This window comes from Sparus aurata, chromosome 6 (genome assembly GCF_900880675.1).
Source record: "Sparus aurata chromosome 6, fSpaAur1.1, whole genome shotgun sequence".
Classification (NCBI taxonomy): domain Eukaryota; kingdom Metazoa; phylum Chordata; class Actinopteri; order Spariformes; family Sparidae; genus Sparus; species Sparus aurata.
Genome location: NC_044192.1, coordinates 36,474,052 through 36,488,986, shown reverse-complemented (window position 1 = coordinate 36,488,986; position 14,935 = coordinate 36,474,052). Strand labels below are relative to the sequence as shown.

Here is a 14,935-nt window from a genome sequence, read left to right as displayed (position 1 = left end):
GCGCGCCGGAGATCGAGCTCATAAGGTGAGTAGTTCAAAAACCCTCTTTTAAGTAAACTCTGTGTACACAAACAATGTTCTCAGTGCTCGTGTTCATGTGTAGAGACCCTGGTGACACTACGAGCAAAGTTTCATGCTGTGTTGATCCTTCTTAGGGTTTTAAAAATAGTGATTTTGATGCTAGCGTGCCAGTGCCCCATGCACTCCATAAAAAATTAGCTTGCCCGAAAACGAAACTACGGTAAATCTTAAAAGTGCCACTTTTGTTGTAATTATACATTTACACGAAGGTTTGACTCATATTCAATCACGAATAAAGCCTTGGTTGCTTTTGGCGAGAGTTTCACTTTAATACAGTGTTCTAGGGCCTTATTTTCCTCTGAGAACAGCCTTTTTATTCAGTTGTGATGATGTGTTTTATTTTAACACATGTAATGGGTGGCCATGACTGTAATGTACTTTTAAATAGTTCATTTAAGCAACTGATTTTAATTAACAACTGAGAGACTCCAGCCTCCACAATTAAAATATGAATAAAAAAAAAAGTATCTACCTTTATTCTTTACATTATTTTCACAGCTTTACAGCACAAGCATTGAAAATAATATTTGATAATTGTCAGAGTACATCTCTTATTAGCAGTGCCGAAAGCTCATTCTTGGACAATACATTTCCTTTTCTGTTGAAGGTAATGTTTTGTAAATTGTGCTTTAATGTACTGTTCCCGATGGGATAATTACAGTGTTTTTTTACTGTTTTGTGGTATGTTATTTCTGTGTAAGTTTCACAGATTTTTAATGACTGCTTGTACAATCTGAATATGAGGAAACAGCAAATGCCTTATCTATCTATAAATGCACGGAATCTCTGTCTGTGTGTGTGTGTGTGTGTGTGTATGTGTCTGTTGGTCAAATATCTCTGCGGATCAGGATCACACTGACCCGAGACTTTCAACATGGCTGCTGCGTGGTTCAGTGGTGTGCATCTAAGCATTTGCTTGGACTGCAATGATACCAGGAATAAATTATTTCATAAATGCTTTACAAATTCCGCCGAGCATTGTCCACCGTAGCCACCACAGTCACGTGTGCACCAGAGCCAATCACTGCACACCGTGGCCACGTGCGCACCAGAGCCAATCACTGCAGAGCTCAAACCCACGACATACCTGAAAAAACAAGCAGATTGATACCTTCAGCGGCGCGAGCTGGACCGGGATTCGGTCGGTCCCATTCTGTTCTGTTCTGTGCATCTAAACTGACTGTTGTGGATTAATGAGATTAAATGAGTCCGGACCGAGTCTGTTCGGGTCTGAGGAGATCTGGAGACGCGCGCACAACAAAGTGGAATCGGAATCTGTGGATGTTCGTGTGTAGCTAGCGGCTAGCTACACGGCCCACCTCCCGAGGCGAAGGACCGGACGCATCGGCACGTCCAAAACCGGATCTAGGGTAAATAATGTCCGCCACGCTTTTTCGCGAACATTGCCGTCATGTTTGCTTTGTGTCTGGTGCAGAAAGAAACGGTAAAAACTGGCTTTTGTCACGAAAGTGTCCAAGCAGCAAGTTTGGTTGTTGAGGAACAGGAAGTTGTGGGAGGGACCTAGGCGGATGATTGACAGGCAACGACGGTCGGACAGCGATATTGAGAGTTGAGAGATTTGTGACATTTAGCGTGTTTGGAGTGTGTAGTTAGTGTGTTATGTAGTGTTTGGTGTAGTGTGTTTAGTGTGTAGTGGAGTCGGTTTTTCGTTTAATGAGTCAGAACAATGAGAAGATGCTGAATGTGGAGCAGGCAGTGCAGCTCTCAAGGAGCACAGGCAGACCTGAGCATTACCTGCATTTAAATGTAAATAGTTACATATAACTTTGTAAATTTTTTAAATGTATGCACAAATTTAGCAAACAACAATTTATATTTGCATTATAAGTTAAAAAAAAAAATGGTTTGTTGTAAATATGTTTATCTGTGGTTTTCACAGTAAAAAAATCAAACTTTTTCTACTCGGATTTTATGTTTGTTTTTTTTTTATTTTAGGGCCATTGTGTTAATACAGTTTGTCAAAATAAAAAAAATAACTGTACAGTCACACATGTGAGGTTGTGCCGAAAATAATGACACCAAGTAAATAGTTTTTAAGGTGAAATATAATGGCAAAATCAAAAATAGTCAAAAACAGCCAATTATACCCTGGAATATCGGATTTCACAACAAACCTAAATATCCCTGACGTCCCACCTTCAAACACAGCCTCATTTGGCCATCAATGAAAAAGCTACTTAACCTCCCACTTTTTTATAGGAATACACTTTTGTTACGGGCACTGCACTAGTCTGATTTGATAAGAACTAGTTATTGTTTGAAAAGTTTAACATTAAATCTGTTGTGAAAACTGAGACAAAGCAAACTAATAATGATAACTACAGAGAACTTTAATGTGCTTATCACATGCATACTATAGTAAATTGGCTTGCAAGGCATTTGGTCAGAGTATCATATAAACCTGGTCTAGTTTATATTCTTCAGTATGACCATTCAATTAACACTGACATTCATTACAAAACACAGCTTATTTTTTGATTAAAAAGATAACATTTTTAACAAGAAAATTCATCATAAATATGAAAACTATTCCATACAATTTGGAGTGATAAAATGATGCAGAAAATACAATCATCACCTATGTAAGCTCCAAACAAATATTCAGGTTGTATCTCTGTGTTCTGTGCAGTTCTGTCACTTGAAAACAGTCACAGCTCAAAGACACTATTACATTGAACATCTTGGTCCATAAATATTTGGCTACACTTACATCACATTACTGTCAATATATTGAAATATCTGACAGACATAAGGCATTGGGAGGCATAGCAGCAAACTCTAAGGACTTCTTACTGTACATTGTTCACAAACCACTTCATTAATACTTAAATTGTTAGAATATTCATATTTTTAAGCAATGTAAAAAATAAAACAATTGTTCTGTTGTCCTAATATCTGTTGTAGTCAAAACATTGAGATACATTTACACAAACAACAAATGGAATGTTTTTGTTCATGGTGTATTTTTGTGCTTGAATATAAAATATGCTGTTTTCCTTATATGCCCAGTTAATGAGCAGCTGCTACTGACTGGTACAAAATCACTACAGTAAATACCTGAAGCAGCTGTTATGGCACCGCTGAACCAAACCCCATTTTAATTTCATTAAAGCCAGTTACTGAAACTTAATTCCTGCTAAAAGTGTGAATTCTGAGTACATTCTGACAGTAGGCAATGTGGTTCATGTAAAATTAGATGGAGCATAAAGTGGAGTCAGAGATGGAGTTCCTGATCAGCTGAAGTCTCGGTTGGTGAGGATCATAGGGGCCACCAGGGTCCAGATGTACATGGCCAAACACACCCAGCTGGAGGTGATCTTTACCCACACTGCAGGCCATTTGCTGGTTATAGTGTAGTCTGCATCCGGGCTGTCAGGAACAGTACACAACAAAAAGTCCTGCAGTCACCAACATTTATCTACTCAATGTTCAATGTAAAACAAACATCTTTGAGACAACATTATGTAACCGTTTGACCTTAACTACCAGCTCCAAAATCATGTTGCTGGTACAGTGTCTTGTAACAGGGTGAATTGTGTCTCTATCACTTGTTTCTGCTCTATGTAACTTCAGTGAGAGGGTAGGATCACAGTACATACGTGTTTACTTCCACATACAAGTGTTACGGTTTTACTGTTTAAGTTTAGTTTATTTAGATGGTATAAAGCGCAGCGTGATAGTGCTTTCAGGTCATGTCCTATTCCATTTTTCTAGTTAAACTTAATCTGGGCACACAGCACAAAGAGGTGGTATTTAGACTCTGAATTAGTCATTTATCAGACCAGTCCAAGTGTCGTCCCATTCCCATCAGGACCCAGGCGTGCCAGAGCTTGGCACATTATAACCAGTGTCACTCCTCTTTGCTGAAGGAAAGGGATGTGATACTCAGCGGCTGGACCCTCTGCGCCGCTGTTACATAATCATCTGTCCTATCAACAACTCTGTCTGACTCCATATTTTGCTATGTTGATGGCGGCACGCATGGATGCAGAGGCCCCTCCAGGGATCAATGACAGTGAAAGTTTTAGGTGTTCTACCTATCCTAGACATTCAGTATTCAAAATTTACAGCCGAGAGACTTTATTAAGAATCAGAGTAATGCAGGTTGCAAAAACTATGACGAATGGTTGAGATTTGGACATTTTACGCCAGCACAGGATCTTATCAGAGCCAGCCAACCATAGGAGGAAAAAGTAGAAGCGGTGCGAACGTAAACAAAACAGGGGGGAGAGAGCTGGGATAAATGCTAGGCTTAAGGCTAACCCCTCCGGACCAGCAAAACCATTGTTTTCACGGAAACATGGCTCCAGGACAATATCCCAGACTTGGCCATACAGCTGGAGGGGATGATGGCTTTCCAAGCAGACAGAGATGCAGTTACTTCTGGTAAAAGTAGAGGAGGGGGCCTGTACATCTATATTAACATATAGACTGGTGTGTAAACACCACTAAACACTGCTCTCAGCTAGCGGAGTTCCTCATCGTAAAATGCTGGCCATTCTATCTGCCGAGGGATTTCACCATAGTGATTGTAGCTGTTGTTTACATAGCTTCTAGCGCATATGCTAAAGCTAATGCTAATGATGCACTTGGAAGGCTACATGATGCCATCAGTGAATGCCTGACTAAAAACCCAGATAGCTTTGTAGTAGTGGCAGGAGATTTCAACCACACAAGTTTAAAGGCTGTTTTCCTCAAGTTCAAGCAAGTTGTTGACTTTCAAACCAGAGGAGAGACCTTGTGTATAAAAACTCCCCAAATGGATACAAGGCAATGCCCCGCCCCCACCTTGGCTGCTCTGATCATCTATCTGTCATGCCGGTGCCTGCTTACAAACCACTACTGAAGCGCAGCAGGCACGTGAAAAAAACAAATCAGGACCTGGCCTGAGGGGGCAGAAACATCACTTTAGGACTGTTTCATGCACACCGACCAGGAGGTTTTTAGGACAGCAGCCTCTCGGGGGGATCAGATAGACATTGAAGAGTATGATGAGGTGGTAACCAGCTACATTGCAAAGTGCACAGAGGATGTCTCTGTAATTAAGACTTTCAGTGCACATGGCAACTGCAAACCCTGGATGACTACAGAGGTACGCTCACTGCTGACAGCCCAATATGCAGCCTTTAGGGTGGGAGATATGACTGCTCTCCACTCAGCCAGGTCTGTGCTCTCAAAGGGAATCAAAGCTGCGAAAGGCACCTATGCAGAGAAATCCAAGGGACACCTCTGCAACAAAGGAAACACCAGGTGGATGTCGCAGGGAGACCAAGCTCAAATGGATGACAAGTCTGGCAAGGGGTCAACGACCATGATGCTTCTCTTCCAGACAGGCTCAACTTCTATGCACACTTTGAAGCACTAAACCCGACAACCAGAGGGAGGGCTTCTCCCTCAGTCAGGCCATCGTCCAGTGGCGGCTGGTCTACAGAGGGCGCTCGGGCGCCACCCCACCCCTCCTTCCCCATGAGAAGAATCACAACTGATCTTTGAAAAAAATATGAAAAGTATAAAAAATATATTAATGAGCACGGAATATTATATAGTTATTAGGGTTGTCACAAGAACCGATACTTTGATACCAATTCGATGCTGACACTAAAAAAATAATTCGATACTTGCTTTTTTCTGGTACCCTCAGAACCGAATATACAACTTTTCACTCAGCGAGCCGTGTCGATTCTTGGCGGAACTGACGGGGGCAGTATACGCGTATGAGCAGCACAGAGCAGTCAGCGGCGCTGAAGAAGAAAACCTGCCATCTTAAAAAAAAAGGCTTCGGCAAGTGAGAGTGAAAGTACAACACGTCGGCTCGTCGACAAGACAGGTACTAAGAGTCGCGTGTGGAAATATTTTGCATTCGAAGCGGATAAATACGAAGCAATTCTAGACTCAAACAAGCCGACGTGCAAACAGTGCCTCAGAAGTTTTCAAACGAAAGGAGGAAGCAGGTCAAACCTGGCCAAACACCTCAAAGACAGGCACCCCGACTTGTTTAGAGAATTCAATTCGTGATATCAAATTAGTATCGAGAATCGTGGAAATTCACAGGTATTGGTATCTACTACTGAAATTCTGGTATCGTGACAACCCTAATAGTTATTGGGTAAAATATATAATCTGCAATAAAATGTTAGATTAAAAATGTTCTACGTTGTCTGAAGTTACTGACTGGTGATGTATTTCTGGTTTGGGGCGCAAAAATGTGTGCTCCGTTTGCCCATTGACTCTCACGGGCTGTCCGTTATAAGTTACACATGCGCATTCACTCCTCCTCAATACAACAGATAAGAGCATGTTCGGGCGCAATTAAATGCGCCCCAAAGCATTACCGACCACCACGCGATAGGGGGCAGTGGAGTGACACGCCCCATCAATTGACAGGCAGCAGCGCACCAGCCACTCACTCGAGTCGTGACACCAGCGTGCATCGCGCAAGACGACCCATGATGTCTATGGCGTTATATTTGTGTCAAATGTCGCGCGAGCGAAAACACATCTGCACACGCGCAGATCTCTCTCTCGCGTAAACTATTCCGTGTCACGCGCGCAGATTTCAACTGCCGCGCGCACTAGTTTGATCTTCGCGCACATATTCAGTAACAGAGTGAAGCAGAGGCAGGTGCGCGCGAGTAAAAAGCAACAACCACACGCACAACAAGGCTGTGCAGCTGCTTTGTGCGCGCTCTCTCTCTCCTCTGTGCTCGCTCGCGGTGGAGTTCTGCTCGCTTGAAGCAGACTTTTGACATTTTGGGGGCGGAGACCAAGGCTGACCCCGGCCCTCTTATGATTGGTCATTTTCCAGCCCCCCCACGTGGGTAGAGAGCCTCAAGAGAGAGAGTGGCGCCACCTCCATTCACTGCATTGAGTTTTTTCACAGCAATGGCGGATCATGGAGCTCCTCAAAAGTCCCCGAAGTTAGCACAAGCTAACCGCCGCTCAATGTAATTTCTATGGAGCACACGGCCAGAGCAACACTTGTTTAAGGTAAAATGTTTTAAGAATGACAATTTCATGTCAGTAGTGCATCTGAATTAAATTAAGTATGTTGGAGGATTCTTCCCGTCTAGATTAGAAGATTTAGAGAATATTAACAGCTAAAAGTTTAGGCTAGCACACTGGATAACAACAGCAACACATGCAACAGGCTGATAAATGTCAATTCTGTTCTCTAAATACAACTTAATCCAATGCTGTCAATTTATACTAGTAGCGAGGTTAATGTACAGACAGTGTGATTGTAGTTGAACATCAATTTAATATCATTGAGGCTGCGAGATGATGGGTGAAGCTTATGATATGAGGATACACTGAGTACACTGATTATGAACTGCGAGCTCATAATGTCTCTCACCAACGCATTGTACTGACTTTTTATATATTGCTAGCTAGAAAGAGAGCTATTTTGTGAAATATTGCAGCCCATACACTTATACAATAGCCTACTATATTAGGGCTGCCAGTTTATATTTGATATCCGAATATAGGTGCAGTGATGCCACTTCACAACTTTATTTTGCATGATGCAGGCCAGTAGTACTGAGTAGACAATAGGGAGACTGAAAACATAATGAATGTGATGTTTTTCAAGCAGTCATACTAAACAAATGTCCCTAACAGGTGATATCATCTTGCATATATTTGGGAACCTACAGTAGGAGCACTTTGTTGTGGAGCGTCAGTGATGCTGCAGGCCAGGAGTACTGAGTGGACCACAGTGAGACTGGAAACATAGTAAGGTGGGTAAGGCATAATAAATCATACTAAATGGGTATTACCTTGCAATATAATTAAAGGAATAATACTACACATAACTATTGCTATTGGTCATATTATTTAATACACCTGTGTAACATCATACAGTGCAGTACAAAGGCTGTGCCATAAATTCTACTTTTTTAAATCTTATACATGTTCAGTTTTTGTTGACATTATCAGAAAGCTGTTCATTCTACTTTGTTATTTGTTGAGGTCATAGGGTGGGTGGCGGTGCTGTGCTGGACTGCATTATCTCAACAATTGTTGCTTATATTTTGCCTTCAAGTATTGTAATGAAGAGGGCAAAATATCAGGAACACTGATGAATATAATGCAGCGCAGCACAGCAGCATCCACTATGACTCCTGTAATAAAAAGAAACCAGAATGATCACCTTTTTGACAATTTCAGCTAAAAATAGAAATGTATAAGTTTTATAAATGTAAGAATGTATGGCAGAGCAGTTGAACTGGATTATCTTAGATTGCACAAGTGCGCCTAATGACATAGGTGATGAGTCTATGTATATTAGTAACTGTAATGAATATATGGTTATTTAATAATTCAAGTTATCATACGGCATTGATGCTGCATGCTGCACATCAAGAGACATGAAGAGTAAGGACCAAAGATCTTATAGCTCAGGAGTGATGATGACGAGATGTTACATGTCTCTTGTTAATGGTTGTAGTCTTCTGGTAGTTGGTGGAGGGACAGTGATGCTGACTTTATCCTGACACACTTTCAGCTGTTCTGGGGTTGCTTGATGTTGAACCTAGGCCACTGTTCTTTTTCACCTTCTTGGATTGGCTCATGCTTCCAAGATGGCCATCTTTATAAGTTTTGGTTTTTTCCTCATTTTGTATTTTTCTTGCTTCAATCTGCAACCTCAGCCTAATAAATCTCCTGATGATCTTTTCTTTAACTCCACAGCATGATGGAAGCCTGCTGGAGAGTGCCAGAGCTTCACCCACTGCGTTTGGAAGCTCCATGAGGGAGGAACCAGTCTTTGTCCTAAACAGTTCCTCGATGTGGTGAATGATATCAGAGGCTTCTTGGGAGGGGTGGCAAATTGCAACTTCCCTTGCTTTTTGCATTGTTTTTCCTGTTCTGTGTTCTATTTTTAATTAAAGAAATCTTAAAGTTCCAGTTGGTGTGGTATTAAAGTGTGCAAAAGTACAAATGCATTGTTTGAATATTACCTCCAATATTTTTTTGTTAATAAAATCTTTGTAGGTGGGTAAACTGCTCCTTCTGACTTCAGCCAGCCATGCTTTTCTCCTGTCTCTGTCTTGCCTACATGTGCACGCCTTTCTCTGAGCGATCAGAGCATCCCCATGCAGCACAGCACACCTGGTGAAGACTGTTTTCAAGGACGGCATACCAGAAAGGACACAAACAGCTTGACCTGCTGATCTGTTTGACTTCTTTAGATATTGTTTTTAAGGAATTCATTGTGGTATTAAGTGCATTTGGAAAAACAAGACAGTGTGTGATTTATTATGCATCAATGAGTAAGTTTAGGATAAGTAAGTAATAGTTCACAAATAGTGATAGTATTCCATTTACTTGCAATGAATTCAAATCCAAATTATTTTTTTCTTGCCATAGATTTCCTATTAGAACCCAGTTATCAACATCTGATATCATCATCATCATAATGCTGTTGTGAGTCAAGACTTATTGTGCAGTTAGTTGGCAAATCATTGTCAGTCACCTCTTAGTCTGCCTCCCTCAAGTCTGAAAGTTAAAAAAGAATGTTCAGAGTTCAAAGCAATTAACACAAGTGCATATATATTGATAAGAATAGTTAACAAACGGTGATAGAATTCCATTTATTTGCAAATCAAAATGTAATTTATTTGCCATGGATTTCTAATTAGAACACAGTTGTCATTATAATGCTGCTGGGAGTCCAGATTTGTCAGTCACCTATTAATCTGCCACTGAGCTTCCTGTCTGTGACGGAAGCTGTCATTAGCAGGAAACTGAAAAGGCACCCACGTTGGGGGGGCTGGAAAATGACCAATCATAAGAGGGCCGGGGTCAGCCTTGGTCTCCGCCCCCAAAATGTCAAAAGTCTGCTTCAAGCGAGCAGAACTCCACCGCGAGCGAGCACAGAGGAGAGAGAGAGCGCGCACAAAGCAGCTGCACAGCCTTGTTGTGCGTGTGGTTGTTGCTTTTTACTCGCGCGCACCTGCCTCTGCTTCACTCTGTTACTGAATATGTGCGCGAAGATCAAACTAGTGCGCGCGGCAGTTGAAATCTGCGCGCGTGACACGGAATAGTTTACGCGAGAGAGAGATCTGCGCGTGTGCAGATGTGTTTTCGCTCGCGCGACATTTGACACAAATATAACGCCATAGATGTCAGTGGTGGGAGTTATGGAGAAGGAAAATTCCGTTAAGTCACTGAAAAGATTACACCCGCTCATTTTCAAGGAGCTGGTTCAGCAAGGAGGCTTGGCTAACAGCATGCCCTGAAGCTAATGCTTTATTTTGCTTTCCCTGCCTCCTTTTTCAGACGTCAGGATCAGACCCAGCATGGATTCAGACAGGTGTGTCTGATTTAAAGCACTTCTCTGAAAAAGGAAAAAAGCATGAACAAACTAGGGTCCACATGGAAAATGCTTTGAAACTAGCCATGTTTGGTCGAGTCAACATTGGTGAGCAGCTTAATGAAGGCTACAGATTAGGGATCCGTAAGCATAATGAGGAGGTGGACAAAAACAGGCACATATTGTATAAAATAATAGACTGTGTCAAGTTCTGTGGTGCATTTGAGCTAGCTCTGCGGGGCCATGATGAAAGTGAAAGCTCTGAAAACCCCGGTGTTTTTAAAGGATTGGTGGATTTTGTAGCATCACTGGATTCTGTTCTACAGGAGCATCTGCAGACTGCTACTGTTTTTAAGGGAACATCTAAAACAGAATGAACTCCTTGACTGCATGTTCTCAGTTTTGAGAGAGCACATCATCGAGGAGATCAGGAGTGCAGACTTTGTCTCTATCCAGGCTGATGAAACGATGGACATCTCCACCCTGTGTCAGCTGGTGCTAGTGATCCGCTATATTGATAAAGCCCATAATGTGCAAGAGAGGTGTTTTGAGTTTATTCCTCTCCAGAGTGCCACAGCTGATTCCATCGCCACAGCACTTTTGGATAGGTTAAGCTCCATTCTCCCTGATGACAAGAGCAAGCTCATTTCCCAGGCATATGATGGTGCAAGTGTCATGAGAGGGGCCACCGGTGGTGTGCAGAAGAAGGTGCAAGATGTGTATGTGAATGCACACTATGTCCACTGTCATGCTCACCAACTTAACCTCATCATGCAGCAGGTGACATCTCACATCCCAGTAGTGAATCAGTTCTTCTCTAACCTGGCTGGATTCTCCGGATTTTTTTCAAGATCTCCAAAGAGAACCAGTGTGCTTGAGCAAGCACAGTGAGATGGAACTTCCATATCCGTGCCGTGAACACTGTGTTTGAGCACAAAGATGACCTCATCCAGTGTTTTGAAACCATCAGGGACTCAGGGGAGTTTGAGCCTACCACTGTGCGGGAAGCTGGAGGGTTTGTGAGGCTACTGGAGGATGATACTTTAAACTTCTTCCTGAAACTTTTTCATCACATCATGCCTCATGTGGACATTCTCTTCAGCCAGCTCCAGAAGCGGACCATCGACTCAGTCTTTGTCCAGAGAATCATGCAGCAGTTCACAGACAACATGCAAATGATCAGGTAAATTAATATGTATGTTGTGCTGTGTAATATTGATATTGTGTTAATGTCAATGATGCTTAAACAACTCAGCTATGATATATTCCTGGTTATTTTACCAGGCAATTAAAGCTTAACTTTTCTCTCTGGTTCTGTTCAGAGATTCCATCCCTATTCTGTGGAGAACACAGTGCATCTCAGCAGCAGCTGGCCAAGAAACGCCACACACGGGGCCCAGATGAACTTCAGAGGATAGCTGCAGAGGTGAGATAGAAGTTAAATGTTTTTGGTTTGTTTTCACAATCATAGTGCTCTATTCTGCCCTATATAATTATGAGGAAATTAAGTTTATGTTCCATTGCTCTGTCCCTATCATAGGGTGTCTGCAGGTCCTCTAAAAGTCATTAAATTGTCTTAAATTTGAATTTATGAAGTTTAGTTGCCACAAATATTTTATCAAATTTCATTTACCCATCTTTTCATTTCTTTCAGTTAAAATGAGTCAAGCTCTTTTGTGTGAAAGTCCTTTAAACCTACCACTGAAACTGATACTAATACTTTATACTTCCACTTACCTGTTAGTAAGATAAAGATTAACCTAACTCACTCTAATAACCATATTCCTTCATAAATCCTACTTCTGCATGGGACCACATAGTACATACCTTTATACTTACTTGCAATTCTTGAATAATATATATATATATAGATATATAGATAGATAGATAGATAGATAGAGAGAGAAAGAGAGAGAGGGAGAGAGAGAGAGAGAGAGAGAGAGAAAGACTTATATCCATCTCCTTCACCAAACACCTGATCAGTGCTACACTGCTGCAGGGAGACAAATTCCAGCAGTACAACAGCCAGTTCCCTGAAGCAGCTCTGAATACCACTGTGGAGGCATACCCACTGCTGAACGAGAATACGCTTAAAACTGAACTGTCTCTTATCTACAGCAATGATGAATTCAAGAACTGTAGTGGAGCTTTGGCTCTGTACCAGCTCTTCATGGACAGCAATCTTCAGGACACCTTTTCAGAGATTGTGGCTCTGCTGAAGATCCTAATCACAACTCCCATGACTACAGCTGAGTCTGAGTGGTGCTTCTCCACACTGAAGAGAATAAAGACCTTCCTCAGGAACATGTCACAGGATCGTTTTAATGCACTGGCCATGCTCTCTATGGAGAAGAAACTGATCAAAGACATCCATGACTTTAACCATAGAGTCACTGAGAAATTTGCATCTCTCAAGGAGAGAAGGGCAAAATTGATGTATAGAAAGTAAACATTGTCAACATTGTTGTGCTCATAAGGCAGTGGAGCACAACAAGCCTCCATTTCTCCTCTGTCCTTTTCCGTTTCATGAAATCTTTTTTTTTCTATACTTTATTTTTTCTTTTTCATAACACAAACAAGAGTGTACATACATTCAGTCACATTAAGTGATGCACTTAAGTTCTTGCCACAGAATGATAGACTTTCATTCACAGCTGTGTTTACAACAATTTCATCTGCAGTCTGCATCAGCTAAATATGTAACCCATTTAGCCCAGTAGTCTTTCCTCTTTTTTTTCTGCAATCTCAAAATGAAAGTTATACGTTCCATACTGTATATGTCATGTATTATATTTTCCCATTGGATCAGGGTGGGAGGTTCTCTAAGAAGCCAGCATGTGGTTATTGCTTTTTTACTTGCTGCCATGAGGATCTTTAATAAATATGTCCCTGTTATGCAGATACTTTGATATATTCCCCAAGTAAAATGCCATGCCACTGCCATCGTCCCCAGATGCTTCAAAACATCCACTATAATACAAGTTGCAAAGAAATCAGTTGTATCCTGTCTGAATGACTACTGCCCCGTCGCACTGACACCAATTATGATGAGGTGTTTTGAGCAGCTTGTCAAACCACACATCACAGCCAGCCTCTCTGCATCACATGACCCATATCAGATTGCTTATCGTCCCAACTGCTCCACAGAGGATGCAATATCCACCACTTTGCACTCAGTCATCACTCATCTGGACCAGAAAGACACCTACGCCAGAATCCTGTACATTGATTTCAGATCAGCATTCAATACCATCATCCCCCAGAAACTAATGGAGAAACTCCTCCTACTCAGCCGGAACACTGCCACATGTCTCTAGATCCAGGACTTTCTGAGGGATAGATCTCATTCTGTCTGTGTCGGAAATAATACTTCTAACTCACGCTGAGCACTGGATCTCCTCAAGGCTGTGTACTCAGTCCATTGTTGTTTACAATGCTAACACACAACTGTGCATCCAAACACGAGGGGAACCAGATCATCAAGTTCACGGATGACTCCACAGTGGTGGGACTCATTCATAGAAATGATGAATCAATGTACAGAGAAGAAGTTAAACACCTAGAGGGTTGGTGCAGAGAAAATAATCTGGTGCTCAATGCAGGTAAAACTAAGGAGATGATTATCAACTTCCGGAGGTCACAGCACGAGCATGGCCCTCTAAGCGTCAGTGGCCACACAGTGGAGAGGGTGGAGAACATCAAGCTCCTCGGAGTGCAGGTCTCGCGTGACCCAAGCTGGAATAAAACACCTCAGGGATCATGAAACAGGCCCAGCAGAGATTGTATTTCCTGAGGAAGCGAAAACAAGCCTCTCTCCCCACCAGAATCCTCAAGTCTTTCTACAGTTGTGTGGTGGAGAGTGTTCTGATGTATTGTATCTTGACATGGCACTCCAGCTGCAGTATGTCAGACAAAAAAGCCCTGCAGAGAATAGTGAGTGGAGCTGAGAGGGTCATCGGAGTTTCCCTCCCCTCTGTCCAAGAACTCTTCCAAAGCCGCTACAAGGAGCAGGGCACTGAACATCATGAGGGACACCTCCCACCCTCTAAACACATTCTTTGAACTGCTGCCATCAGGAAAACGGTTCCGGAGTCATAAAGGTCGAACTAAAAGACTTATCAACAGCTTCCTTCCACAAGCTGTTAGATTGAAGACCTGCTGATCTGGAACATGTGCACCACTGCACTTCACAAGCCCTCACTAAGTCATAGTTTTAGTTATAAATTATCATATTTATATATTCTGTGTTATTTATTGTGTCTTCTGTTATTGATCCTAGAGAGACGTAATTTCATTTTTGTTGCTGGTACAACAAAATGACAAAAAAGCTTTGATTGATTGATATGAAAAAATAAACTGATATTAAACTGAGGAAAAACTAGGTATCAGCATTTATAATGGCCGATAAATGAATATTTGAAAAATAAAATAAAAATGGATGAAACACCCTCCAACCAGTGTTGGTGTCCACCAGAGGGCACTCTACAAAAGGTCGAGCCTATGCCGTCTGATTGACGT

The 14,935-nt window shown here is 41.9% G+C and overlaps 1 protein-coding gene and 1 long non-coding RNA gene across 5 annotated transcripts in view; one reads left to right on the top strand and one right to left on the bottom strand.

Moving 5' to 3' along the window:
- Positions 1-2,411: 2,411 nt before the first annotated feature.
- Positions 2,412-14,935, bottom strand: part of serinc3 (serine incorporator 3) — a 38,837-nt gene continuing 26,313 nt past the window's right edge. For 3 of the 4 annotated variants that reach the window (XM_030420455.1, XM_030420457.1, XM_030420458.1), the window contains one exon: positions 2,412-3,471. In XM_030420455.1, coding sequence (XP_030276315.1) covers positions 3,336-3,471 — 136 coding nt within the window. In that variant the 3' untranslated portion in view covers positions 2,412-3,335. Of the gene's footprint in view, positions 3,472-9,093; positions 11,836-14,935 lie in introns of those variants that run through there. The other variant, XM_030420456.1, reaches the window with a different exon arrangement.
- LOC115583525 (uncharacterized) lies at positions 6,576-9,052 on the top strand. Its single transcript, XR_003984375.1, has 3 exons — positions 6,576-7,089; positions 7,723-7,841; positions 8,794-9,052. It is a non-coding gene; the product is annotated as an uncharacterized LOC115583525 (long non-coding RNA).